Source organism: Cygnus olor, chromosome 15, assembly GCF_009769625.2.
Source record: "Cygnus olor isolate bCygOlo1 chromosome 15, bCygOlo1.pri.v2, whole genome shotgun sequence".
Taxonomy (NCBI): Eukaryota; Metazoa; Chordata; class Aves; order Anseriformes; family Anatidae; genus Cygnus; species Cygnus olor.
In genome coordinates, this window is record NC_049183.1 from 15,053,890 (window position 1) to 15,081,318 (window position 27,429).

The 27,429-nt window shown below is 67.7% G+C and overlaps 1 protein-coding gene across 1 annotated transcript; it reads left to right on the forward strand.

The window, feature by feature from the left end:
- The first annotated feature begins 4,537 nt into the window (after window positions 1-4,537).
- On the forward strand, window positions 4,538-26,369 carry MYO15A (myosin XVA). The gene is made up of 62 exons (XM_040574963.1): window positions 4,538-8,200; window positions 9,160-9,242; window positions 9,351-9,414; window positions 9,510-9,619; window positions 9,746-9,820; window positions 9,982-10,078; window positions 10,522-10,625; window positions 11,105-11,168; window positions 11,252-11,365; window positions 11,496-11,657; window positions 11,744-11,857; window positions 11,986-12,044; window positions 12,251-12,374; window positions 12,472-12,567; window positions 12,704-12,835; window positions 13,123-13,248; window positions 13,446-13,523; window positions 13,836-13,990; window positions 14,074-14,358; window positions 14,486-14,603; window positions 14,714-14,889; window positions 14,968-15,052; window positions 15,201-15,254; window positions 15,416-15,497; window positions 15,585-15,715; window positions 16,366-16,461; window positions 16,563-16,798; window positions 17,127-17,305; window positions 17,425-17,497; window positions 17,650-17,841; window positions 17,947-18,053; window positions 18,155-18,243; window positions 18,362-18,500; window positions 18,610-18,653; window positions 18,754-18,817; window positions 18,897-19,035; window positions 19,213-19,300; window positions 19,388-19,484; window positions 19,707-19,828; window positions 20,018-20,077; window positions 20,211-20,286; window positions 20,517-20,632; window positions 20,740-20,858; window positions 20,948-21,089; window positions 21,355-21,466; window positions 21,726-21,800; window positions 22,159-22,364; window positions 22,437-22,561; window positions 22,653-22,719; window positions 22,881-22,953; window positions 23,183-23,256; window positions 23,344-23,426; window positions 23,667-23,797; window positions 23,948-24,042; window positions 24,366-24,443; window positions 24,621-24,717; window positions 24,799-24,959; window positions 25,054-25,187; window positions 25,286-25,419; window positions 25,514-25,647; window positions 25,929-26,069; window positions 26,224-26,369. Exons 1-62 carry the CDS (start codon window positions 4,538-4,540, stop codon window positions 26,323-26,325), a joined length of 10,551 nt encoding a protein of 3,516 aa, XP_040430897.1. The 3' UTR covers window positions 26,326-26,369.
- The last annotated feature ends 1,060 nt before the right edge of the window (window positions 26,370-27,429 follow it).

A 27,429-nucleotide genomic window follows, 5' to 3' on the forward strand; every position in this document is an offset into this window, starting at 1 on the left:
CTGTAGATGTCTGCCTGCAGTGTTAAGACAGGTCGGTGTGTTTTCTGGTTCTCTTTTTTCTGTCTTTGGCCACCTGAAGAATCACGGATGCTGTTGCGGGAGGCGGTAAGGTGGAATAGATTGTGAAGCAGCTGCGAGAGGGCTCTGAGGTTGGGGAGGACCTCTGTGAGGTGTCACGGAAACTAAATGGAATATTATTCACAATACCCAAGCTAAGAAGGTGACTTTGAACTCTGTAAGTTCCCTTCCCTGTTTCTGGCTTTGTTCACAGCTGGAGTGCAGAGCAAATCCCGACCGCGGTGGCAGCTAGCGGAGAATGAGCTCCAAATGAGCCGCATTATGCCTGAGCTGGCTGCAGAACGCAGGCACTTCTCTGTGTGAGTTGGGTGGGATGCCGTTCCAGCACATTAACTCGCCCTTTACATTTCCTGTGAAGGTTGCGCAGGCAGAGCTTTTCCCGCACACGGTTCTTTTGGTTTCATTTTGTCCCCGAGTTTCTGACTTGTAACTCCAAACCGAGGATCCTGCCAAGCCCCAGGACGCGAGTGGGCAGCCGGAATTGCTGGCTGTGCCTCGTCCTTAGGCCAGGTAGCCTGTGGAACTGGGGAGATGGCCGACGCTTGTGTCGATCTGAAATGCACGCTATTATCCTCAAAAGCACGTCCTTGGTTAGCTGGTGCCTGCCTCTTGGTGCGTTCGGGTTTCAAATTGACTAGTCCAGCATGCCATCATTAAAACCTCTGTCTAATTAGCTTTACCAGGCTAAAATGCCAATTTAGGAAATTGGGCGTTTTATCCTGCTCAAAACGAACCGATGGGTGATTGAATTTGGGATGCGGATGCAGTAAAAATAGTTAAATCAGAAGCAGCTAACTGGTTTTTTTTAAGTAAGGGTAGCTTTTCTGCAAGCGAGTTTATAGCTGTATTTGAAAATACATGCGTTTAATTGCAGCGTTCATTCTTCCAGACAGCTTCCCTAATTGTTCTGCACTAACATTAAAAGCTGCAAACATCGCAATTCAGTGCGGCAGCAGGTTTTGCCTGAAGATCCCTCTGAATCCCGAGATAGCAAAGGTACTCGGGGCAGGTGGGAAATTACCGCAGCAGTCGTGTTGTGCCCCAGCCTCCTGAGGCTTGCGGGATTGCTCAGACCTCTCGATAGCTCGGTGAGAGAGCTAGCAAAGGGAAATGCAGCTCAGAGACCCCTGGCTGAGTGTTTTTGGAGAAGGGCAGGTGCTCTTTTCTGTCCGGCACGATGGGGGTGCAGAAGCAGCGCCCCCAAAGAGCAGCACGAGAAAAGGCTCGGCTGGATGACGGCGAGAAGCGGAGCCTGGCTGGATGGCAGTTCACCATTCTGCGGTGCAGCCCCTGCCCTTTCTCTGCCCTTTCGGCCAGCCCTGCTTCCATTAGCACCGTGCCCTGCTCCCGGGGGGCTGCACCCATCCTGCCCCGTCCCTGCCCCCCAGGTGCGGAGTGGGGTGGATCAGCTTTGCCACAGTCCCTCAGCCACCCTCCATCCAGTCCTGGAAGCGGCGAGGGCCCGAGGCGTGCTCTGTTGAAAAGGCCTGTTCCAGGCAATCGAGCAGCTTTGATTGGCTGAACGCTCCTTTTATAATTTAATTTGGTCAGGAATCGTTTGCAAGGTAATAAAAAGAGACTGACTCCAAATACATCCATTTAATTCAATGAGAGACAGTTACTGCGGCGGGCCCGCCTCCGCCAGCTTCCCTCGTCCCGTCACGCTGACGCCTCGCAGCGCTGCTCGGGGCCCTCTATGAGAGCCGCGACCCCCGGTGACAGCTGAATTGTTTCGCACGCTGACAGGGGTCACCCCCAGCCAGACACCGCGCATTGTGCAGGGCCGGCTCGGGAGGCTGCGGAGAGGAGGATTTACGGCCGGCCAAATAGTTTCGAATTCCTCCGGTTGCGCCTGCTAAATGATGAACCCGCCCCGCGGGGATTGGGGCTATCGATTGTAATTTGCAGTTAAGCCCTCGCTTTCTGAGGAATCAGCATAATAAATGCCCACCGCATTACGGCGGGGATGCGCTAGCGGGGAGGAGACGGAGCCGAGGCACGAGGAGGAGAAGGGAGCGGAGGGGTTCCCAGCTCGGGGTGCAGCACCCACAGCGGGGTGCTGTCGGTGCCCCGGGTTTGGAAGAGCCACGGGCTCGACTGCAGCAGTGCTTGAAATGGTCCCCAGTTCTGTGTGGTGCAGGAATCCAGTGCTGGAGGGGAAAAATGAAGCTTTTCTGAGTTTTATTTTCGGCCTGCTGAGCCCAGGCAGGTGGGAGGTGCCCCAAGCCGTGGCACTGCCCAGCCGTGTCACCGGGCACAGGGACAGGGACCAGAGCCGGCTGCCCCTCCAGCCCTGCTCCTCCCCAGCCCCGCACAAGGAAGCTTAGCTCCCATCCCTCCGCTCATGAGCGGAGATGAGAATAATAGCGCTCATCAAATATGCATGGGGTGGCAGCAGCCGGCAGCTGCCGTGCAGCAAATATGGTCCTGCGGGTGCCGGCGGGGTGACGGTCCCCGAAGGAGAGAGGCCAAGAGGGTGACACCGGCAGCGCCGGGGCTCCGGGCAGCACCCAGCCGGCCTGGCAGCATGCGGGCCACCTAGGCTACCCAGGTGAGTGGCCACGGGTGCCCCAGCTGGGCTCGCGGAGGCTGCGAGGGCTTGGCCAAGGCGCTTGGGAGGGACGTTTGTGCGCGCTGTGATCTCCAATGCTGCGGCTGCAGCTCCTCCAGCTCATGGCACGAGGCGGTTTGACACCTCTGGTTGTCCCTGCTGTCTGCTCCTGTCCCTTAGTCCCCCTGGCCTCGCCTTCCCCACAGTCACGGCGATCCTGCTGCCCCCCAAAGCACAGCTTCCTCCCCAAAATACCCCATCCTTCTCTGTGAGCGTCTGTCCCCTCCCTCCTACCGCTTCTCCCCCCCCCCAGTTTCCTTTACCTTGGGGATGTTTTACCCCAAGAAACCTGCCTGGCCCAGCCCGGAGTTCTGCCACCCTGGGCTCAGTGCCGTGGTCGAGGTGATGCCATGGGGCCGTGAGCTGGCTGGGGCCATGAGCCGGGGGGTTTGGGCGCACGCCAGCTGATTTAGTACGGGGAGCACCGCCGGCCCCTCGCTGCCCTGCCCTGCCTGCACCCCGGTTCCTGGAGGGTGGCAGGGACGGAGGTAGGGACGATGCAGGGCGCTGGGAAGGAGGACGGGGCTGCACGGGGTGCTGGGCACCGCAGCGGGCGGTAGGGTGGAGTCAGGACCTGCAGCAGCCTCCCCACAGCCCTGGTGCCCTTTGCTTGCAGCTCCCTGGGTGAATCCAGCAGCTCGGAGGGATGGGGTCAGGGCTGTGGTGGTGGCACAGGGGGCTGGCACCGGCTGTGCTACCCCCAGGCTTTGTTCTGTGCGCCTGTGCAAGGAGGAGGGATGGGGCAGGGCGGTTCCTGGGTGAAACCAATGGGTGCTGTGCAGTGGGTGCTGCCGGTCATTGGGTTCATGCTGCTGCTGCTCCTCGTCCCCTGGGTGTCCCCAAACACCCCATGGGAGGGGCTGGAGCGGTGCCACCCCGGCCTGCACAGCACCAGCCATCGAATTCACACCGCTGCTGCTTAAACTTTGATGAATCCGCAGCGGCAGGAATCCAGGGCTGGCATTAACATTTGATGCGGTCACCCCGCGGCCGGGCACGTGCGTGTGTGGGCGCACCGCTGCGGGGCACGCGTGTGCGGGACACAAGGTGCACGCTCTGCGGGGTGCCCCTGTGCTGCATGCAGCCCCTGTGTCCCAGGGGCTCCTTCTTCCCCCTGCTTCCCAGAGCTCATTTTGAGGCTGGGGTCCTGCTCCGTGGCTCCCCGTTGGTCAGGGTCCCACGGGAACGTGGCAGGGTCTGGTTTTGGGGTGGCGGCGGTGCTTTGTGCTGGTATGGGTACAGATGGTGGTGTTTGTGCTTACCCAGGTGCTCAGGGAAGGATGAGGGGTTCTGGGCTGGGGTCGGCAGCGGGGGCTTGGGGCATCCTTCCCAGGGCACGGAGCTGGCCGTGCTGGGAGTTCAGACCCTGCAGCACCCCACCATGATCCAGGGGGGCTGCGGGGATGGTCCTGAGGGTCCCAGCAGGATGCTCCCCGCACGGGACCCAGCGCTCCCTGCGGGGGCGTTTCTCATCTTCCCTCTCGCTTCTTCGGAAAAGTCTCCGGGCAGGAGCGGCGCGTCCCTTGCATTATTCATGGCGCCACGAGCCCCAGAGCTTGGGTTACAGCCGGCAGCCCCGCGGCGAGCACCTCGCGGCCGGACTCGCGGGGTGCCGCGGGAGGCAGGCGGCAGCTCCCGCCGTCCCCTAGCCGCCGTCCCCGCGCCATGCCCAGCCGGGAGCCCCCGCGGGCGGCCAAGGGAGCCACGCACGGGCACGTGCCCTGCCGAGACCGGGAGCAGGTAAATACCCCTCCCCGGGGCGGGGGCCGCCTCGTGCCGGCGGCGTGGGGCATCGCCGGGGCCGGAGTGGGTGCGAGAGCCGGAGCATGAGCGCCCGCCACCGCCGGGATGGTCGGCAAGAAGGGGGAGCCCAAAAAGGAGGCGGATGGCAAGGGCAAGGGGGGCAAAGGGAAAGGGAAGGATGGCAAGAAGGGCAAGAAGGAGGCGCTCGAGGAGGCGGAGGAGACGTCAGACACGGAGCTGCTGAAGGCGGAGGAGAGCGAGGAGCCCGAGGTGGTGGAGGAGGAGAAGGAGGAGGAGGAGGTCGCTGTGGAGGAGCCCAAGAAGGCGAAAGGGAAGGAGAAGAAGGGGGTGCTCAAGGCGGTGGTGGCCAAGAAGCCGGGCCGGGGGAAGAAGGTGCAGCTGGAGCCGGAGGAGGAGGAAGGCGAGAGCAATGCCGCACCGGCCAAGAACCTCAAGGGCACCTCCAAGCTGGTGATGGGGCTGGCGGCTGACAACACCAAGAAGAAGAAAGGGGCCAAGGGTGCGGAGGCCAAGGGCCAGACGAAAGCATCCACTGTGGCAGCTGGCCCAGCCGAAGAGGAGGAGGTGGCGGCAGAGGCACCGAAGGCCCGGGCGAAGCGGAGCCTCCGCAGCACCTCCAAGCTCTTCATGGGCTTCAAGAAGTTGGGGCTGAGGCGGCCCAAGAAGGGGCAGTTCAAGAACACGTCCCGCTTCTTCTGGGGGCTGCAGAAGCACAGCACCAAGAGGAAGAAGAAGAAGAAGAACAAGGCCGTGCTCAAGTCCACCTCCAACCTCATGGTGCGCTTCAAGCACGTGGGCAAGAAGAGGAAGGAGGCGGATGCCACCACTGTGGCTGCCACCACCGCTGCCACCGCCGCCACCTCCCTGCCGGCAAAACCATCCTTCCTGCTGCTGCGCCGGGCAGGGCAGGCGGCCGAGGACGGCGCGTCCCTCTTCCGCCGGCGCCCGGAAAGGAAATTCAAGCCCCGGGCGCAGGTGCTGAGCAAGGCGGCCGCCGCCACGGGCTGGCTGGCCAGGAAGCTGCTCTCGCGGCGCGGGCAGCTGGCGGGGGGCGGCCGGGCAGCCGACACGGCCTGGCTGTCCCGCATCGGTGCCAAGAAGCTGCCGTTCCCCGCGGAAGACGAGATCCTCAGGCACCGAGCCAACATGAGGCGGCTCCCGGCCGGCAGCGGGCCGGCGGCTCCCGGTGCAGCACGGCACGGCCAGGAGCGGCTCGGCAGCATGGCGCGGCGCCCGTCACGGCGGCGATCGCAGCGTACGCCTGTAGAGACGCCGGTGCCGCGCTATGGGTGGGCACAGGAGGAGCGGGATGGGGCCTACGGGCGCCGGCATGGGTACGCCAAGGAGGTGCAGGAGGGGGCCTGTGGCCACCGGCTGAGCTACACCAAGGAGGAGGAAGACGGAGCCTACGGTCGCTGGCGTGGCTATGCTGAGGAGGAGGAGGATGGGCCCTATGGCCTCCAGCACGGTTATGCTGAGGAGGAAGAGGAGGAGGAAGGCTACATGCAGTCACCAACCCCAGCCTACCCGGCGGGGTACGGCTTTGAGGAAATGGCGCCCAGCCGTTACGTCGAGTACCCTGGCTATGAGGCGGAGGAGGAGTACGGTTTCTGTGGCGGGGGCTGGGATGAGGACGAGCCATTGGAGCACCCCTATGGCTGCGCAGAGGACGAGGACTACGAGCCGTATGGTGACAGGACCCTGCTCCGCCTCCACGACCCTTATGGCAGCGACCTGGAGTACGGCGAGGAGGCGGCGGGGCCCTTCGGCTACGCGAGGGACCCATACGAGGACTTTGGGGACCCCCTCAGCCCCGTGGCAGGCGGTGGGGGGTACATGGGGAATGAGTACCCCGAACACCGCATCCAGTACAGCGAGGGCGGGTGGGCGCCGCACGCCCAGTCCTCCTGCAACCCCTACGCCCTGCCCCTGGACGAGATCGCCGAGGCCGAGGAGCCGGAGGAGTGGGAGGAGGAGGAGAGGGATTATCCTTTCTCCATCCTCAGCACCTCCTCTCTCAAGGGCATGCGGGACACGCTGTCCTCCAAGCTCTCCCTCAACAGGAAATTCAGGCTCTTCCCCCGGCCTCAGGTCAAGATTTTCGGCAGGGACCGCCTGGACATCTCCCTCCCACCGTCCCCGCACCGTGACGAGGATGACTATGATGAGTACGAGCCGCTGCCGGCTGCCGTTGGCCCCGCGGGATGCCGGGGGGGCCGGGTCTCGGCGGCGCGGGCGTGCGGGAGCCCGCTGGGGCAGTTCCTGCAGCACTCCCTCTTGCAGCCCCAGCCCCTGCTCCAGCCCCCCAGCCGCCCACCTCGGGGTGTGGGAGCCCCCCAAGACCGTGGGGCCCCCCAGCCTTCCTACAGGTGCTTCAGCCGCAGGCTGGCGGGGATGGAGAGCTCTGGGTCGGTGCGGACAGGGGGTGGCCGGGACCCCCCGCCCCGAGATGCTCCCTCCAGGGACCCCTCCCCACCAGGGGGGCCATGGGGACAGCCCCCTCCCCGGGAACCAGGGGTTTTGCGGCCGCCCTCGCTCCGTAACCCCTTTGCAAACCCTGGGGGCTCCCCACCACCAGCCCGGCAGCACCCTGGCAGCATGCGGGGCGAGGGCGCGCGGCGCTCCCCATCCCTCGGCGCCAGCCTCCGCCGGCTCAGCCCTGAGCCCCCCGCCACGCCACGGGCACCCCCAAACACCGTGATGTCGGGGCCGGGGTCACAACGTTTGGGGGTACCCGTGGCAGGGTCGGGGAGGTCCCCGTCCCCGCGGCCGTCACGGCGGAGCAGCCCCCCCGGGATGGCATCCCCAGGACGGCTCCCCCAAGCCTGGACCCGGCAGCCTGAGCCCCCCACCAAGGCCGTGAAGCCGCTGATGAGGACTCCCTTCCTCCCACCGTCCTCACGCCCTGGCAGCCGCCGACTCGGCCCCCCCAGCCCCTCCTGGGACAAGGGACCCAGCATGGAGCTGCCCCCCTGGCAGGGCACCCCCCCGCCGCCCAGCCCTGCACCTGGGCCCCCCAAATCTTTCCTCCAGCGCATCGGGCAGCCCCTGGCTGGCATGGCCCCGCAGTCACAGCCAGCAAGGCCATCTCCTACTGAAACGGGGGGCCGCAGCCTGTCCCCGGGACGGATCCGGCACATGGGGCAGTCCCTGGCATCGCTGCTGGTGGGGAGCATGGCCCCCACCCAAGCCCCCCCATCCCCACCTCCGGCTCGCCGTCCCCTGTCCCGCTCGCCCTCCCCGCCGAGGCGCGCATCCCGGCGGGATGGGGGCACCCCCAGATCTCCAAGCCCTAACGTGCGGTGCCCGCTCCCCACCTCCACCCCCAGCACCCGCCGCAGCCCCTCGCCCCGTGGCCGTGCCCCGGGCTCTCCGTCCGCCCTCCGCCGCAGCACGCGTGCCCCCGAGCCTCCGGAGAGCGAGGCTGTGGCCGGGGAGGACGGCGCGGGGCGCTACGCCGTGGTGACGCCGCAGATCCAGAGGCTGGGCTCCTTCCGGAGAGCGTCCCGCATGTACAAGCAGCACTGGTCCAAGCAGCACGTCGTGCAGGTGCAGGAGATGCCCGACGCCTGGACGGCCGAGCAGGGCTACCCCCGGCGCCCCACTGAGCGCAGCCGGCAGCGGGCGAGCCAGCGGGGAGCTGACATCGCCCGGTACCTGAGCCAGCGCTCGCCGGTGGGCGACTGGAGGGACAGGAACCCCTGGGCGGACGGGTACCTGGGCACCAAGCAGCCCTGGCGCAGCAAGGTAACGCCGGCGGTGGGGTGCCGGGGCGAGCGCGGGGTGGTCTGGAGTGGAGATCCCCATGGGATGGAGCTGGTGGGTGAGCGGGCATCGTGTCCGGCCCCAGCCACCAGCCACCCGCTCGCCTGCCAGGAAGGGAAAGCGTGGTGTTGAGGGTTTTGGGGAGCGCGGAGCTGGCAGAGCTGGGGGGTGAGCTGGTGTGGGCGTTGGGGGGTCCTGCTGGATGGGGGACGGTGACTGCACGGCCCCCCCTGTGCAGGGGACACCTGACTCCCGCTGGCTGCAGCCCACGTATGTAAATGCTGAGACCCGATCCGCGGGCTGGGGCGGGAGAGGTTTCGTTAGCAGGCGGCACGGCGACCCCGGCGGGTGTCTGCTTTCCTGCCCGCTGCCGGCTGGGCTCCGGGGTGGGCCGTGCTGCCTCCACGCTGCCGGCTCTGCCAATCCTCTGTGGCACGGCCACGGCACCGGGCACAGCCATGGGGAGCAGCCCCCGGCCCCCACGGCTCAGCCACCTCCCTCCATCGTTTCCCCCAGAGGTGCCGGCCCGCTCGCGGGTTTCCATCGCCTGTCCCTCTGCTTGCAGCCCCCGTGGGGACTTTGGGTGAATGGTGTGGGTGCTGCGGTGAGGGCAGCACAGCTGCCTCCTGTTCCCACCTGCCCACACGGAGCAGGACCGGGGCTCCCCAGGAACAGTTCCTGGGACAGTCCCAAGTGACGCCTTCCTGGCCGCTTGTCCCAATTTCCAGCACCGTTCTTCTCCATCGATACGTGATGCTCTTGCCATGGGGATCCCAATTTGGGACCGCGGGGTGTTTGCATGGGGTCCCTGTGCTCGCTGGTGTTGGGCTCCCCAGTTTGAGATCACAGATGGCAGTTTTGGGTCGGTCAAAATGGCCCAGGTGGGACGTGGTGGAGGGGGCAGCAGTGCCCTGATGGCCCCGCGCGGTTGCTCCGTGCAGATGCAGTCGCTGTGCAGCCTGCCCATCGTGCGCTACCAGGAGCCGCAGGAGGAGGACGGGCTGGAGGACCTGACCCAGCTGGAGTGAGTGCCCCGGCCCCAGGGGCTGTGGGTGGCAGGGACGTGTTTGGGGACAGGCAACACGTCCTGTGCCCCCCCTGCGCCCCGTAACGCAGCCTCTGCCCGCACCAGGGACCTGCAGGAAGCCGCGGTGCTGAGCAACATCCGGACACGGTTCGAGCGCCAGCTCGTCTACGTAAGGACAGGGCCGCAGGCGTCCCCCGAGGCTGCGGGGGCTCGAGGGGTGTTTGCCCTCCCAGTGGCGCAGCCCCAGACCTCGTTGTCCCACAGACGTACATCGGCAGCATCCTGGTGTCGGTGAACCCCTACCGGCTGTACAACATCTACGGGACGGAGCAGGTGCTGCAGTACGAGGGCAGGGCGCTGGGCGAGAACCCCCCGTGAGTATCGGGGTGCCAGCCGTCACCCACCCCGGGTCCTACAGGAGCTCCCAGGCCATGGGGACCACCGGAGGTCCCCGTGATGCGGTGCCACATGCCCCAAATATGCTTCCCCCCCCTCTCCAGGCACCTCTTTGCGATTGCGAACGTCGCCTACTCTAAAGTGATGGATGCCAAACACAACCAGTGTATCGTCATCAGGTGAGAGGGGCCGGCCCCACGCAGCCCCTAATTAGCACCACCCTGATTGCGCAGGGTGCTGGCACGAGCCCGGCCCAGCCCCGGGGCCGATGGGGTGCCTCTGGGCACGGTGAGGGTGCACGGGGTGGGCGCACAGCGGGTGCCTCCGCTCTGCGTTTCAGTGGGGAGAGCGGCTCGGGGAAGACCGAGGCCACCAAGCTGATCCTGCGCTACCTGGCAGCCGTCAGCCAGAAGCGCAGCACTGCACAGCAGGTGGGTGCTGCCCACCCTGGGCACCTCCCTGTCCCTGTCCCCTGACCCCTTGCTGCTCTCCCCTCCACCATCTCCACCGCTCTCTCCTTGTCCCCACGCTGCCACCTGGACCACAGCAGACAGAGGTACCGGGGGGACGTGGGCTGGGCTGGCTCAAGGGGGCTGAGCATCGCGGTGGCACCGCTGCCACCTCGCCCCAGCTGCACGGGGACAGCGGGGATGGGGACCGGGAGCGGTGTGCATGCACGTGCCTGGGATCGTTGCACTGTCCCCCATCCCTATGCAGCCTGGTGGTGTCGCACGCCTTGAATTTGGGTGTGCAAAGCTGGCGGCACAGCAGGAGGGTTCGGCACAGTGGGTCCCTGCTGGGGGGACAGCCTGTGGCTGTGGCGCCTTGGGGTGTCCAGGCCGTGGGCTCACCCCGGGCTCTCCCTCTTGGCCACGGGCAGATCCTGGAGGCGACCCCCTTGCTGGAATCCTTCGGCAACGCCAAAACTGTGAGGAATGACAATTCCAGCAGGTTTGGGAAGTTTGTGGAAATCTTTCTGGAGGAGTAAGTAACGCCGAGCCCCCACCCCGCATCCTCCTCTCCCGGGGGGCCCCATCCCAGCCCTGCTCCTGGGGTTCCCCTGCCCGCTACCCATCACAGCTGGGTGGGACACACGTGGGGATGTTTTAGGGGTCGAAGAGTGGAAGGGGCACAGATGATGCTGCCTGAAGTCACGCATCATTTGCTGCCCCCTGCCCACAGCACTGGGGAGGGGGTACAGGGGTGCCGTGCCCAGGGTGGGTTTGTGGGTCCCCGCAGCCCCTCATGGGGGATGCCTGATGTCCCTCAGGGGGTGCAGCAGCTCCATCCCTCGCTCGGGATCCCAGCTCAGATCCCTCTCCCTGCCACCCATCCCTGCTGGGGGGGGGAGGGTACCTGGGGACCAGGGTGACCCCCACCTGTGCCGGGGGGAGCTGGGGCAGGCGCGGAGCCACCCCACAGCCCCCAGTTTTCCAGCCGGGCGCCCACTCTCGCCCCTGCAGTGGTTTGATCTGCGGTGCCATCACCTCTCAGTACCTGCTGGAGAAGTCCCGCGTGGTCTTCCAGGTGGGTGGCAGGGGGGCTCTGCCTGTGCCCCCCCCAGCTCTGCCCGTGTCACCCCCGTCACAGCTCGGCTCTCTGCTCCGCAGGCCAAGAGCGAGCGCAACTACCACATCTTCTACGAGATGCTGGCGGGGCTGCCCGCCCAGCAGCGGCAGCGGTACTGCCTGCAGGGCGCCGAGACCTACTACTACCTGAACCAGGTTGTGCGCCCCCCCCCCCCCCCCTTGCCCGCCCCCGGCCCCTTTCTGAGGGTTTCAGGGAGTCCCCCTGTCCCCCAGCCTCCCCAGGTTTGGGGGTGGGATGCTGATGGCATCGGGGGGGCCGTGGCAGGGTGGGAACTGCGAGATCCCCGGCAAGGACGACGCGGAGGGTTTCCGACGGCTGCTCAGCACCATGGAGGTGCTGGGCTTCAGCGTGGACGAGCAGAACAGCATCTTCCGCATCCTCTCCTCCGTCCTCCACCTGGGCAACGTCTACTTCGAAAAATACGAGGTACCAGCCCCAGCCCCGGACTGCCCTCTTTCGGCCCGATTTGGGGTGCAGAGGAGGGGACCGTGGTGTCACCCCACGTCCCGCAGACGGACTGCCAGGAGATCGCCACGGTGGTGAGCGCCACGGAGATCCGGACGGTGGCGGAGCTGCTGCAGATCTCCCCCGAGGGGCTGCAGAAAGCCATCACCTTCAAGGTGACGGTGAGTGCGTGGGGGGCAGGAGTGTCCGAGCTCCTGTCCGAGCGGTGCCGGACCCCAGTGGGTCCAGAACCACGGCCGTGGTGGCTGAAAGCTCTGCCACACTGATGGCTTCGTGTGCCCCCAACCAGGAAACGCTGCGGGAGAAGATTTTTACCCCCCTGACTGTCGAAAGCGCTGTGGATGCCAGGTGAGGTGAAGGGGGTCTGGGCTGCAGGGGGATGGGGATGGCACAGGGGACAGGGGCTGGAAAAGGGGCTGATCGCATCCCCGTGGTGTGGGTTTGGTGCTGGGCACCCAACCTGCGGCCCCAGCTGGGGCTGTGCAGGGTGCTGCGAGGGGCAGCGGGTGGCCGGGGTGCCCTGTGCCAGCGCTCTGCTCGCCCACCCCGCGCAGGGATGCCATCGCCAAGACCCTGTACGCCCTGCTCTTCGGCTGGCTCACCGACCGCATCAACAAGCTGGTGTACCCGCGGCAGGACGCCCTCTCCATCGCCATCCTGGACATCTACGGCTTCGAGGTGGGGGCTGGCCCCTCCGCGTCCTCCCTCTCCCCCCAGTTCACCACGGCTCCTGCGTGGTCCCGTGAGCCACGACCCTTTTTTTTTTTTTTGGTAGGATCTCAACTTCAACAGCTTCGAGCAGCTGTGCATCAACTATGCCAACGAGTACCTGCAGTTCTTCTTCAACAAGATCGTCTTCCAGGAGGAGCAGGTGGGAAGGGGAGAGGAGTTGGGGTCTGCCCTTCCCCGGCCACCTTTTGATGTCACCGCGGAGCTGGGGAGGGGACTTTGGGGTGTCCGAGCACCCACCCCATAGCACGGGGCTCAGCGTGCGGCCGGCATCGCAGGAGGAGTACCTGCGGGAGCAGATCGAGTGGAAGGAAATCCCCTTCAGCGACAACCAGCCCTGCATCGACCTCATCTCCCAAAAACCCTACGGCATCCTCCGCATCCTGGACGACCAGAGCTGCTTCCCCCAGGTGAGGCGCTGCCCGGAACCGAGGCAGCGAGGACGGGGTGTCACCGTGCCCGGGTGAGTGCACCCCTCTCTGCCAGTGGGGAAACTGAGGCACAGAGCAGCAGGTGCCCATAAGCTGCAATGACGGAGCAGAGAGCTGGGGCTGGCTGGTTCCTAAATCTGGCTGGAAGTGATCTCCCCAGCTTGTAGCCCGCTTAGGGGTGAATTTCTCCCCTTTCTGGGTGGGGGGGTCATCACTTCGGGTGCATCCCAGGGGTGCCGCGGAGCCTCACCCCGTGCCGTCCCCAGGCCACGGACCACACGTTCCTGCAGAAGTGTCACTACCACCACGGCACCAACCCGCTGTACACCAAGCCGAAGATGCCGCTGCCCGAGTTCACCATCAAGCACTACGCGGGGAAGGTGACCTACCAGGTGCGGGGCGCCCAGCCCGGGCCTTTGGGGGTGGATTAAATACAGGAGGGTCATGGGGCTGATCCTGCAGTGGGGGGCGAGGGACAGCTCTGAAGGGCTGGCTGGGGCCGGGAGCAGCCCCCTACCTTCAGGGTCCTGGCCTTGAGCTCCTCATCCCCCTACCGTGCTCCTCACCGGGAGGTCTTGCTCTGTGCCAGGTTCACAAGTTTTTGGATAAGAACTACGACCAGGTCCGCCAGGACGTGCTGGACCTGTTCCTCAGCAGCAGGACCAAGGTAGGGCCCTGCCCAGCCTCGGGGCTGTGCGGTGACGGGGCAGGGGGACATCGGTCCGTGCTGCTTTTATGTCCCCAAGCATTCGTCCCCATGGTGCAGGAAACCAGGGGACCCGTAGCAGAGGATGCCACTGGCTCGGCCCCGTGCCCTTTACCCATGGGGTTCCCCAGGCTTTGCCCCCCTCCATCAATGCATTCCCCTCTTGGGATTCCTCCGTCTCAAAAACCCAGCGGCCTTTCCAAGAAGGGGACTCGGGGGTGCTGTGCCACCACGGCCACCTTCCTCCTCCGTAACCCTTCCCGTCCCTCCAAGGTGGTGGCCAACCTCTTCTTCGGCCATGCCCAGGTGCTGGCCCGGCAGAGGAGCCTGGTCAGGAGGAGCAGCACCAGGACGCGGCGCTACAAGGCTCCCACCGTGGCCGCCCGCTTCCAGCAGTCGCTGCTCGACCTGGTGGAGAAGATGGAGAGGTCGGGGTGGGCAGGACATGCCCTGGTGGCAGGGCTGGCTTTGTCCCCCGTGCCCTGTGGCTCATGTTGTCCCTCCAATGCAGGTGCAACCCCTTCTTCGTGCGCTGCCTCAAACCCAACAACAAGAAAGTGAGAGCTGGCCCTGGCAGCGCAGTGGGCGCGTGGTGGCACCGGGGTCCCCACGTCCCCCTTCCCCTCGCCAGTTTGGGTTTGCTCGTGTGGCTTCACCCCCTCGTTCCCCAGGAGCCGGGGCTCTTCGAGGCCGACGTGGTCAGCAGCCAGCTGCGGTACTCGGGCATCCTGGAGACCATCCGCATCCGCAAGGAGGGCTTCCCCATCCGCATCCCCTTCCTCGTCTTCATCGACAGGTGCCGGGGGTGCTCGGGGCGGTGGCTCGGAGCTTGTCACTGTGGGGAGGGTCTGTGGCAGTGTCCCCACCCGGGCTGCGGCAGGGGGAGGTGTCCCTTGTGGTGAGAGCGTCACGGGCTCGCCCAGGTACCGCTGCCTGGTCGACATGTGGTCCAACGTGGTTCCCAACGGGGCCAACTGCGTGGAGATGCTGAGGAACCTCTGCCCCGTCAGCCCCAGCATGTACTACGTCGGCGTCACCAAGGTACCGACCCCCAAAAGGCCGCCAGGGTGTCGGGGCGCTCCCGTCCCCGCGGTGCCCCGAGGGAAGGCAGCCGAATCGGGGCTCTCACAGCATTGCCCCCCCCCCCCCAGCTCTTCCTGAAGGAGCAGCTGTACCAGGCGCTGGAGAGCAAGCGAGCCCGTGCGCACCACCTGGCCGCGCTCACGCTGCAGCGCTACGCCCGCACCTTCTTCATCAAGCGGCGCTTCCGCTCGCTGCGCCGCAAGATCGTCCTGCTGCAGAGCCGGGCGCGCGGCTACCTGGCCAGGTGGGGGCCTGGGGGACACCGGGGGGGGGGGGGGGGACCCAGCAGGTGGCACGGGGTGACAGCGGTGCCCTCCCGCAGGCAGCGGTACCGGCGCATGAGGCACACGCTCATCAAGTTCAGGTCGCTGGTGCACATCTACGTGAACCGCCGGCGGTACCTCAAGGTGAGGTGGGCAACGGCACGGCACGGGGGGGTCACCACTGGATTCTGAGCCCCCCCAGACCTGCAGGGCAGTGCCTGGTGGGTGATGGCACCCCAAGGGGGTCCCGTGCCGCTGGGTCTCCCGCTCAGCGCGGTGTCCCTGCTTGCAGAGGAAGGAGGACGCCCGCCGGCGGGCGGAGGAGGAGAAGGAGAGGATGAAGCAGGTAACGGGGCAAGGATGTGTGCAGCACTGGCAGCAGCGTGTGTGTGCAACGTGTGTGCAATGCTGCCGTGCCCTCGTCCATGCCATGCGTTCACCCATCGCTGTGGCATCTGGGGTGAGGAGCAGCGCGGTGAGTGCGTGCCATCCCTGTGCTCATGGCAGGAGCTGACGAGGAGGGAGGTGGTGGACGTGACGCACCTGGAGATCCCCGCAGAGCTGATGGGGCTGCTGGAGGCCGCGGCGGGTGAGTGGGGCCGGCACGGCTCCCAGTTGGGCCACCCTTGTCCCCGTCTGTGGGGCGCGGGTGCCGGAGCTGCCGGCTGTGCCGTAGCCGCCCGGGAGGTGAACGCCGGCTGCGTGGTCCTGGTGCCGCCCCCGGCATTGCAGCCCGACTCCCAGCTCACCCTCCCACTCGACATCAACGACTACCCCATGGCCAAGTACGTGCGGGGCCACTTCCAGGTAAGGGTGGCACCGGCAGCCCGGCGGTGGGCGCCTGCCCTGGTGGGCGAGGGGCTCGTGGGGTTCCTCGGCGCCCTGGTCGCGGTGGAGTGGTTTGGTTTGGGGTCCCCGCATGCGGCTCAGCGGTGCCATGGAGCATGAGAGGGGCCGGCTGCGGGGTGGCTGCGGTGCTGCGCGGGGCTGGAGGCAGCCTCCTGCCCTCCCGCCCTCCCTGTGGGTTCCTGTCGTCTCCAGGGGCCGGGGGGACCCCGCTGACGTTATCGCAGAGACCCGCCAAGCCCTCCTGGACGCCCGACGCGGGGCAGATCTGGAACCGCCTCAGGCGCTGCTGCTCCGCGGGGCCAGGAGACCAGGTCGCTTTGCTCCCGGGCCCCCGTCCCTGGCCCTGGCTGCTTAGCGCCCTTCCTCCTCCTCTTCCTCCTCTCCCCCTATTTTGGCTGTGTTTCCAAGTCTCCGGGATCCCCAACAGCAGCGCCGGGGCCAGATCCCGCTCTCAGCCTCACGGCGGTGCCAGCCCCATCCTGCCCCCCAGCCCCATAGCTTCCATCCACCATGCTCAGCACCATGGGTCTGTGCCTCCCATCGTGTCCCGGGTGGCAGTGGCAGGGTCCCCGGGGGCCGGGTAGCCACGGGTGCGGGTGTCGCTGCAGGAGCCGGCTTTTGGGATGCTGACGGCCCCGCTGGCAGCTCCGCTCACCCGGCTGGACGAGGAGCTGTGCCACGAGGCGCTCGGCCTCTTCAAGCTGGTAGGTGGGACGGCGCGGGCTGCGGCACCGCGAGGAGGAGACGGGGTGGGAGAAAGAAGCCAGACGGCCTCCCCGCTCTGCCCCTGCTGTCCCCGCCGCAGATCCTGCGCTTCATGGGCGACCCGGGGCTGGGCGGCTCGCAGGAGACCCTCTTTGGCAACTACATCGTGCAGAAGGGGCTGGCGGCGCCGGGGCTGCGGGACGAGCTGCTGGCACAAGCCGCCAACCAGGTCTGGCGCAACACCAACGTCAACAACGAGGAGCGGGGCTGGCTGCTGCTGGCCGCCTGCCTCAGCGCCTTCCCCCCCTCGGCCGCCTTCGACAAGTACCTGCTCAAGTGAGCCGGGGTCGGGGGCTCGCTGGGACCCCGGGGGATGGCGTGGGAGGGTGTCCGGGTCCTGCTAGGGACCACCGGGAGGTGGGGGGGGGCAGCCCCCAGATCCGCAGGGTCCCATTTGGACAGCCTGCCACGTGTGCCCGGTGGCACTGCTGCGTCCCTCCGGCGTCCTACCGGTGCCCTCAGGACCTTCCTGGTGCGTGTGCCCAAGGATGCTGCTCGCATCTGGGGGTTCTCTGAGGTCCCCCCGTGGTCTCTTAGGACCAGCCTGGTGCAGGTGCCTGGGGCCACCACCGGGCAGCCCCTCAGCGTCCCCCCTTCCCCGTAGGTTTGTCTCCGACTACGCCTTCGCCGGCTACAAGCCGGTGTGCCAGCGCAAGCTGATGCACGCCATGGCGCGGTCCCAGCTGGGCGCCGCGGCCGCCCGCGCCTACCCGCCCTCGCTGCTGGAGTGGACGGCGAACCGGCGGCAAGCCAGCATGGCGCTGCAGCTCTTCTGCTTCAACGGTGCGGGGCCGCACGGGGACGGGGCTCGGAGGGGGTCCCGGCGTGGCCAACCCCACTGGGGTCTCCGGCAGGAGGTAGGTGGGGAGCTGGGGACGCGCTTACCGCCTGTTCCTCCCCAGGCGACACGTTCTCCTGCCCCGTGCACTCCTGGAGCACCGGCGAGGACCTGGCCGGGGATGTCCTGAAGCACAGGTACCCGGTGGCTCAGCACCCAGCGGGGCGAGCGCAGCACCCAGCATCACCCCGAGCCATTTCGGGTAACCCCAAGCTGTAGGGTGCCCAGCTCATGGGCACGGTGTCCCCGCGGAGCCGGGGCAGCACCACCAGCGGTCTGCTGTCGGCAGGGGGCTGGCAGAGGGCTGGCGCGGCTGGTCCGTGGCCATGAAGGTGGGCACCCAGTGGGCCGAGCTGGCCGGCCACGACTACGTCCTGGACCTCGTCTCCGACCTGGAGCTGCTCCAGGGCTTCCCCAAGCAGAAGTCGTGCTTCCTCATCGCCTGGGAGGGCGCAGGGAGCCGCGGCCGTGCCAGCCAGGCGTAGGTACCCGGCACGGGGCACCGGCAGCAGGGCTGGATCGGTGCCGCAGGGTCGTGGGTTGGGGCCGGGGGGCCTCGAGTTAAGCGAACGCCCCCTCCCCGCAGGGCGCAGGGGCACGGTGGCGTGGATTTGGACGAAGTGCCTCCTCCTCCGGCCGTCAGAGCGCCCACGCTGCCCTCGCTGGCGGAGGCAGAGGGGTACCCGCCGCACGGTACGGCACCCCCAGTACCGTGCTGCTCCCCCGGCCCCGAGCTGCCTGCGGGGCCGCGCCTGCTGCGGGGCCGGGGTCTCATCCTGCGCCCTGCCTGCCAGATTCTGACTTTGGGGAGCCGCGCACCCAGAAGGGTTTGGACCGGTACCTGGACAGCCTCTTCGACCCGGTGCTGTCCTACGGCAACGGGGTGAGCGCTGCTGTGCCCCCCCCCCCCGCCTGAGGCACAGCGGCGCTGGGGGCGTGGGGCATGGAACAGGCTCTGCCAGGGGGCTCTGCCTCAGTTTCCCCCCGATGCTGATCCCCAGGAGCTGGAGAAGCCGGCTGTCCTCGTGCAGAGGATGAAGGGAGGAGGTGGCACAGGAGGAGGGGACAGCGGGGGTGATGCCAAGCAGACCAGACCCGCTGCGCCTGCAGAGCCGCGGCAGCCGAGGGGTGAGCTCAGGGGTCTGTCCCTGGCTCTGTGCCCCAGTTTCCCCACCTGATCCCCAGCCCCTCGGCTCGGGGACACCCTGGGACCCCGCGGCCCTCAGTGCTCTCCCCTTTGCCTTCACAGCTGCGGAGCAGCGCTGGGCGGACCCCAACCCACCAGGAACCCCGGTCAGTGGGGCAGGACTGGGAGGGGCTGGGCCCAGTGCTGGGGACACTGGGGGACAACGGGGACAGGAGCCAGGTCCTCACAGCGTGACTGTCCTTGCAGGGCAGAGCAGCGGAGGTGTCACCCATCCGTGGCCCCCAGCCCCGGCCCTACCTGCAGAAAGCCGGTAAGGGGTGCCCGGGCTGGGGTCCTCGGCTTGTGCCACCGAGGGGACAGGGCGCCCGAGCCAGAGCTCGTCCCCACAGCGCCCACAGGCCAGCAGTGGGATGGCGAGCCGGTGCGGCACTCCCGGCTCAACTCGGAGCACTTCCCGCGGCCCACGCACAACATCCGAAACATCATCCGGCAGTGCCAGCCCGCCCCGCGCGGCACCCAGCCCGCCAGGTACCCCCGGCCCCGCAGCGAGCCACGGGGCTGCCAGCCACATCCCCCGGCCCCATTGCCCCAAGGTTGGGGTTTGGGTGACGCTGGGGTTTGGGTGACGCTGGGGTTTGGGTGATCCCGGGGTTTGGGTGTGTGTGATGCTGGGTTTTGGGTTACTCTGGGGTGCTGTCTCCGCAGCAAGCTCTTTGGGAAGAAGCTGGACCCCCACGAGGAAGCCATGCAGATCCTGAAGGAGCAGCTCTCGGCAGCCCAGGTGCCCGCGGCCGTGGAAGGGACGGGGCCACCCCCGGGTCTCCCGTGCCGGGCTGGGGTTGCCGCCAGCCCTGACCACAGCCCGCTCGCCGCCCCGCAGGGACCCACGGAGGCGGCGGCCGCGGTGAAACCGGTCACGGGTGGTGGGTACCAGCCGCGAGCACCGACGGGGAGACCGGCAGCCACCCGGCCCCCAGGTATCACTGGGGGGGTCGGGGCAGAGGGGGCATCTCATCCTCCCCGATAGCACTGGGTGATGGCTGATGGGGCTGGGTATGGGTCCAGCTCTGCAGCATCCTCACGGGATAGCTGCCGTGCCCGGCTAAACCCTCTCTGCCCCCTGTGCCTCAGTTTCCCCTGGTGGAGAGGGGCTGCCGGTGCCCCCCCGGGGACACGCAGGGCTTTCCCACCCTTTGCAGTCTCCGTGTCACGGGAGCTCCCGTCCGAGGCGCAGCAGGTCCAGACCCGGCTCCACCGCAGCTGCAGCGAGGACTTCTACACCTACCACAATGTGCCGTGGAAAATGTACATCCGCAAGGAGGTGCGGGGCTGGGGCTGGAGGGAGGGCTGGGGGGGGGCACAGTCTGCTCCGTGGGGCACGGGGAGAGGGCAGGGGGACGTGGCACGGGCAGCAGCATCTGCTCCGTGTCCCTTCTGTGCTGGGACAAGGCTGGTGTCAGATGGGTGCGTGGATAGAGGGGGTTTTCTGTGCTGCTGTCCCTCCTGGCAGGTTTTCTACCCCAAGGACAGCTGCAACAACCCGCTGCTGCTGGACCTCATCTTCCGGCAGGTGAGGCGCTGAGCCAGCCCCGCACCCCCATCTACAAGCCCCACTGAGCCTCCTGTGACCCATCCGAGGGCAGGGGAGAGCCTGGGGGGGCTGGGGGTCACATTACTCCCCGTGCTCCTCACCCCTCGCCCAGATCTTCACCGACACGCTCTCCGACACCTGCATCCGCATCAGCCCCGAGGAGCGGCTCCGCATGAAGTCCCTCTTCGGTAACGCCGCACCCCGAGCCTGCTGCTCCCGGGGGGGGGGGGATCACAATGGGGGGGCTCCCACCTGGCCGCTCCGGTACCCGTCCCCATCTCCTGGGGATGCTCAGCTCCCCATCGCCGTCCTGCTGGGCTGGGAAAGGGGTCGAGCAGCCCCGCTCCCACCACAAAACCCGCGCCCGGATCCTCCTGGGAGCAGGGGGATGCTCACTTTGCCGTATTCCTCTCCGCAGCGGAAAACAAGCTGGACTCCTTCAGCCCGGTGGCCACCGAGAGCGTCAAGAAGGAGATCGTGGCTGCTGCACGGGACGGCTGCGAGGTGTATTTCTCACGCCTCTTCCCCGCCACGGTGAGGACAGAGCCACAGGGCAGAGCGGTGGCATCCCCGTGCCCTGTCTGACGTGGCCATCCTATCCCATCCCATCCCATCCCATCCCATCCCATCCCGCCCCACAGGGCAGCGTGGGCACAGGGGTGCAGATCCTGGCCGTGTCCCACGCCGGCATCAAGCTGCTGCGGCTGGTGAAGGGCACCAACGTGCCCGGGGAGCAGCTGCGGGTGCTGCGGGCGTACAGGTAGGGGCGAGCAGGCAGCACGGCCCCGCACGGCTCCCGGGGTGGGGTGAGTGCCGCGGGTGCTTCACCCTGCCCTCGCCCTGCCCCAGCTACGCCGACGTGCTCTTCGTGACCACCCCGTCCAGGAACATGCTGGAGTTCAACCTGAGCAGCGAGAAGCTCATCCTCTTCTCCCCCAAGGCCCCGCAGGTCAAGGCCATGGTGGACCAGTTCATCACGGAGCTCAGGAAGGTGGGGGGGCACCTCCCGGGGCTGGGGTGGGCAGCAGGGGACAGCCGGCAGCAGGGCTTGGTGGGGTTGGCACCCTGGGGTGGCTCTGAGGCTGGGGGTGCTTGAAGCCCTTGTGCATGGGTGTGCATGAATTTCCATGGGTCTGCATGGATTTCCTTGGGTCTGCACGGATTTCCTCGGGTGTGCACGAATTTCCATGGCTGTTCATGCACCTCCGCGGGTGTGCACGCATGCGAGGGCTGTGCCAGCCCCTCCGTGTCCCCAGGACTCCCAGTACGTGGTGGCCGTCAGGAACTACAGCCCGGAGGACGGCGCCCAGCTCAGCTTCCACAAGGGGGACATCATCCACCTGCAGCCGCTGGAGCGCCCCGAGCGAGGTGAGCGGCCCCCAGATCCCCGCACCCATAGCCCTGCGCCCTGCTGTGGGGGTCTCTCAGGAGAGCCACCGCCTCTTGCACGGCTTCACCATCACCCACTGCCCTTCGCAAGCCCAGGGGGTCCCATCCTGACATGGCCGGGGTCTCCCCCGGCACCACCGCGCTGCTCTGCCCGGTGCCAAAACGGCCTCGTTTGGGGACACGAGGGTGGCAGGTCCCCGTGACGCCCCTGTCCTTGTCCCTGTCCCTCCCCTCCCAGACCACTACTACGGCTGCGTGGTCCGCAAGAAGGTGATGTACCTGGAGGAGCTGAAGACGGGCACCCAGGATTTTGGTGGGTGGCTCTGGGGGTGCTGGGGTGTCCCCGCATGTGTCCCCAGCGTGTGTGCTGCTGCCCTGGGCCATGCCCCGTCCCGGGGCCGGATCCCCCCTCTGCTGCCCCGCGGCTGGCTGGTTCGGGCTCTTTTTGGCACCAACCCAAAGCAGGGCCACATCCCTGCATCCGATGGGGTCCGTGTCCCCTCTCCTGTGTCCTTTCCCTTGATCACCACCAAACCGCGGCCGTTTCCAGCCAAAAAACACATCCAGACCCGCCCCCCCCCCGCCCCGGGGAGGGCTCACGGGTGCCGCGCGGGGCAGGGGCTGTGCGGGGGTGACCCCCGGGGCCATCCCCACCCCTCTGTCCGGCGCAGGGTGGAAGTTCGGGGCCATCCACGGCAGGTCGGGGCTCTTCCCGGCCGAGTACGTCCAGCCCGTCGCGGCCCCCGACTTCGTCCACTTGCCGGCGGAGAGGAAAGAGGAGCCCCGGGACAAGCAGGGCAGGGTGGCGGCCTCGGGGGCCGTGGCCGTGGCCGTGGCTTCCACTGCCGTGGCCCGGGAGCTGGACCGCAGAACAGAGGTGGGTGCTGCCCCGGGGCCGTCACCCCGCACGGTGCTGGCCGTGCCCTGCACCCACAGCCCCTCTCTGCAGGTGTCTCCTGCCTTCCCCGGGGGTCCGGAGGGTGATGGAGGTGACCGGCTTGGGGACATCGTGGGGACCTGCCCCATGCTGGCCTTCGCCAGGCGGTATTTCCGCGCGGCACGGAGCGGGACTACGTGAGTGCCGGGGTGGGGGCACCCCGTGGTGGGGACCCCCGTGGTGGGGACACCCGTGCCCAGCCGCTCCCCTCATCCCTCTTTCTCCTAGGGAGTCCTGTGGGACGAAGGGTAAAAAGGAAGGGCCCGACGGGATGGAGATGCTGAGGTTCACCAAGGTGCGGGGAAGTGCCAGGGTGCAGCGTGCCACCCTGTGCCTGGGGTGTCCCTTGCCACGCCGTCACCCGTGGGTCCTCCCGAGGTCCTGACGTGCTCAGGAGCTCCGCGAGTGCCACCCCGATGCCCATCCCACCCCTGCGGCTGCTCCTCTCCCCGCCAGGTCCCCATCCAGGAATCTCTCATCGAGTTCACGGACGGCAGCATCAGCAAGCTGGCCACCGAGGCTTTCCAGGGTAGGCACGGCCACCCGCCCCGACCCCCTGTCCCCATGGGACACCCCCATCCTTGGAGAAGGGTCTGGACGAGCAGATGGGGTGGCCCAAGCTGTTGTGGCTCCTCCAGCCTCATCGCCCCCCCCCCGCAGCAATTTGGGAGGCTGGGGCGTTTGTCACACGGAGGGGAGCACGTCCCCAGGGAAGGGACAGGGTGAGCTGTGTCACCGTGTGCCTTTGTTGCCCCCAGCCGTGATGAAGTTCATGGGCGACCACCCTCCGAGGGGGCAAACGGAGCTGGACATCGTCTGCACCGTCCTCAAGGTAAACCCCGTGCCGGGGCGGTGAGTGCCGGGGGTGGTGGCAGCGGGGCCGTCCCCGGCCGCGGAGCGAGCTGTGCCTCTCCCCTAGCTGTGCGCGGAGCACGAGGTCCTGCGGGACGAGGTGTACTGCCAGGTTGTCAAGCAGGTCACCGACAACACCAGCTCCAAGCCGTGAGTCCCCGTAGCCGTGCTGGGCTAGGACAGCAGAGCCAGGCTGGCGCTGGGGACAGCTGTGTCCCTGGCCATGCCGAGCCACCCTGGCGCCAGGGGGACACCCAGGGGCTGGGGGTGCCACCACTGCCGCCCGCACCCAGCCGTGCCGGGCTGGTCCCCAGGGCTGTGGGTGCTGTTACAGCTGCCGAGGGCACCCCTCGCTCTGCCCGGGGGCTCAGCCCCGGCTCTTCCCTGCAGGGACAGCTGCCAGAAGGGCTGGAGGCTGCTCTACATCCTCACCGCCTACTACAAGTGCTCCAAGGTGCTCAGGCCCTTCCTCCTGGCTTTCCTGCAGGGTGCCAGCGGGCACCCGGAGCTCCCTTTCCACGGTAGGGGCTGCGCCCACCCTGGGAACCTTTAGGGGAGCCAGGAAGGGCCGATGTCACGGCTCAGCCCCATCCTGCCGGGTGCCTGCGGGGTGCCGCAGAGCCGGTGTGCCCCGGGTCTGCCGCCGCCACGCCGGTCCCCGTTTCCCCCAGGGATCTCCAAAGCCTGCGAGCAAAACCTGCGGAAAACCCTGCAGTTCGGCGGCCGCAGCCTGTTCCCCAGCAGCACGGAGCTCAAAGCCATGGTGGTGAGGCCGGGTGCCCACAGGCAGGGCTTCAGCTCCACCCCCCCCCCCCCCCCCCCCCACAAGGTTTGGGATGACCTTGATGTGCTCGGGAGCCCCCCATGGCCACTGCCACGGGGCCGGGCTGATGGCACCACGGGGCACGGTCCTTTGTGGGGACGTTCCTTGGGGGAGCACTTTGGGGGTGCCCTGAGCTTTTAGGGGGTCGGCACGGCTCGCTACGGCCGGATGGGCAAGACCCAGGACGGTCCCCATGGGATGTCCTGGTGGTTTGGGGTGCTCTTTGGGGTCTCGCTGCGAGAAACGCACCCCGTGTCCCCGTACAGGCTGGGCGCAGCGCCAAGCGCCAGCTCTTCCTCCTGCCCGGCGGCATCGAGCGGCACCTCAAGATCAAGACGTGCTCGGTGAGTCGGGGGGCACGAGGGGCTCAGCGGCACCCGGCGTGGGCACCACGAGGCCGCGGTGGGCTGGGGGACTCGGTGCTCTGGGAAAAAAGGGGGGTCCCCGGAGGTCGGTTCCCTGGGGAGCTGCGCAGGGTGAGCCCCCGGGCACCATCCCAGCCGCGCGTCCCCCTGCCCCAGGTGGCTCAGGACGTGATAGAGGAGCTGTGCTGCGAGATGGGGCTGCGGCGCCCGGAGGCTTTCGACGAGTACATCCTCTTCGTGGTCGCCGACAGAGGTGAGGGGCTGCCGGCCGTGCCCCCGGGCGGGTGCCCAGCGGGGACACCACAGCCACGCTGAGGCTGCCGGGGCCGCGCAGGGCAGAACGTGCGGCCGCTGACCCGCCGGGAATACATCCTGGACGTGGCCACCGAGACGGAGCGCCTGGACGCCAGCTACACCTTCTGGTGCCGCCGCGTGGTCTGGAGCCAGCCCCTCAAGTTCGACAACGAGCTCTACGTCACCGTGCACTACAACCAGGTCCGGCCGCGCCGCGGGGCTCCCTGCCCCGGGTATTTCCCATCCCCGGTGCGGTCACACTGTGTCGTGTCCCCCCCCCGCCCCCCCGTTCCAGGTGCTCCCCGACTACCTCAAGGGGCTGTTCGCTGTCCTGCCGCCTTCGAGGCTGGGAGAGCAGCGCTTCCAGCAGGTGGCCAAGCTGGCCGCCCTCCAGCACCGCGCCAAGGACGGCCACCGCCTCCCCACCGCGTACGGACGGATGCGCGCGGGCACGGCCGGGAGCTCACGTCCCGCGGGGACCGGGGAGCCGCTGGCCAGAGCTGGCCCCGTCCTCCGTGTGCCCGCAGGAGGGAGGTGCAGGACTACGTCCCCCCGCAGCTCTTCCACCTGCTGACGGCCCAATCCTGGCTGCACATGGTGACCCAGCACACGCAGCAAGCCCAGGCGCTCAGCGCCCACCAGGCCAGGGCGCAGTTCCTGGGTGAGCAGGATGGGGACGGGGACGGGATGCCACCCGGAGGCTCCTCCGTGGGCATTTTGGGACCTCCACGGAGCCCCCGTCCTCCGCCCCGCAGGGCTGCTGAGCGCCTACCCCATGTTCGGCTCGTCCTTCTTCTACATCCAGAGCTGCAGCAACAACGCCATCGTCTCGCCCTGCATCCTGGCCGTCAACCAGAACGGCCTCAGCTTCCTCAGCAAGGACACCCACGTAGGTGTGGGGTATAGGGGGGCTGCGGACAGGGGGGTCCCCGCGTTCCCATCCCCTGCAGCCCTAATCCGGGCTGGCACGGAGCTGCGGAGCCGACATCCCTCTCCCAGCACGATGGGGACCTCTAAATATTTGGCACCCCATCCCTTGCTCCTCCTCCTGCACCCACTTTGTTCCGCGCTGCCCGGGGCACCCAAGTCCCCGGGGAGCCAGTGGGGGACCTCGGGGCCACCTCCCCTGTTATGTCCCCCCCCCCCCCCCCCCAAATTGCTTTCCCCCAGGAGCCGGTGGCCAAATTCTCGCTGAAGGAGATCCAGGCGACGCGGACGCGGCGGCCGACGGCCGGCTCCAGCTACCCCTACGTGGAGATCACGGTGGGGGAGCTGCTGGCGCAGGGCATCACCCAGCTGCAGCTGGAGCAGGTAGGGGCACCCCGGGGACACCCCCGGGTGTGCGTGTGAGTGTGTGTGTGTGGGGGGGGAACGACACGGCCAATACGGGGGTGTCCCCGTGTGCCCCACGGCCGTGCACCCCCCCCCCCCCCCCCCCACCTCCCCTCTGCCCGCCGCCCCGCAGGGCCTGGAGCTGTGCCGCGTGGTGGCCGCGCACGTGGAGAGGCTGCTGGGCGCGCGGGAGAAGAGGCTGACGCTGCCGCCCAGCGAGATCACGCTGCTCTGAGCCACCCCGCCGGATGGTCCCGGGGGGCTTGGGGGGGTTGGGGTGGGGGGTGGGGGGTCCCTGAGGCTGTTGCCCCCCCTCCCCCCCAGCTCCTTGGCCCCCTCCGTGGGCTGTGACCCCGAGGGTTTCATACAAGGCCGCCACGCTCGGACCGCCTGTGTCTGTGCTCTGCGCTGCGCTCGCTGACGAGGGGGGTGCTGAATGCGGACCCCTCAGCCCCCCCCCAATCCCTCCCAGCCCCCCCCCCCCGAACCCCCCTAATCCCCCTTCAGCCCCCACTGAGCCCTCCCTAATCCCCCCAGCCCCCCTCAGCCCCTCCTGATCCCCCTTCCCCCGGGCCCCCAGCCCCTATCAAACCCCCTGAACCCCCTCCCCAGCTCCCCTCAGCCCCCCCAGCCCCCCTGATGCCCCCCAGCCCCCCTGAGCCCACCCAATCCCCCTCCAGCCCCTCCATTCCCTCCCTAATCCCCCCAAACCCCCTCAGCCCCTCCTGTTGCCCCTTCCCCCAGCCCCCCTGCTCCCCCTCAGCCCCTCTCAGATCCCCGATCCCCCCCCAGGTCCTCCCCAGTCCCCCCCAATCTGCCCCTAAACCCCCTCACAATCCCCTCCAGTTCCCCCTAATCCCCTCGATCCCCCCCGCCCCTCCTCAGCCCCCTGGTCCCCCCAATCCCCCCGCCCCCTCCCAGCCCCTCTGAGCCCCCCCAGGTCCTCCCCCGCCCCCCTCAGCCCCCCCGATTCCCCCTAATCCCCCCAGCCCCCCTAACCTCCCCTCACAATCCCCCTTCCAGTTCCCCCTAATCTCCCCCTAATCCCCCCTCCAGTTCCCCCTAATCCCCCTATCTCCCCCAACCCTCCTCAGCCCCCCAGTCCCCCCCAATCCCCCGATCCACCCTTCAGCCCCCCCAGTCCCCCCTGATCTCCCCAGACCCCCCCAATCCCCCCTAATCCCCCCCAGCCCCCCCTAATCTCCCCCGATTCCCCTAATCCCCCCACTCCCCCCCCAACCCTCCTCAGCCCCCCAGTCCCCCCCGACTCCCCCCTCGCCCCCCCACTTCCCCCTAACCCCCCCAGCCCCCCCCCCCAGCCCCGCCTCAGTTTCCCCTC

Excerpts from the sequence above, each read along its gene's own strand:
- MYO15A (XM_040574963.1), top strand. The coding sequence starts at position 4,538 with ATGGTCGGCAAGAAGGGGGAGCCCAAAAAGGAGGCGGATGGCAAGGGC. Across the intron at positions 12,836-13,122 it reads ACCAGAGCTGCTTCCCCCAG|GCCACGGACCACACGTTCCT; the intron begins GTGAGGCGCTGC and ends TGCCGTCCCCAG. Across the intron at positions 25,648-25,928 it reads TCCTCAGCAAGGACACCCAC|GAGCCGGTGGCCAAATTCTC; the intron begins GTAGGTGTGGGG and ends GCTTTCCCCCAG.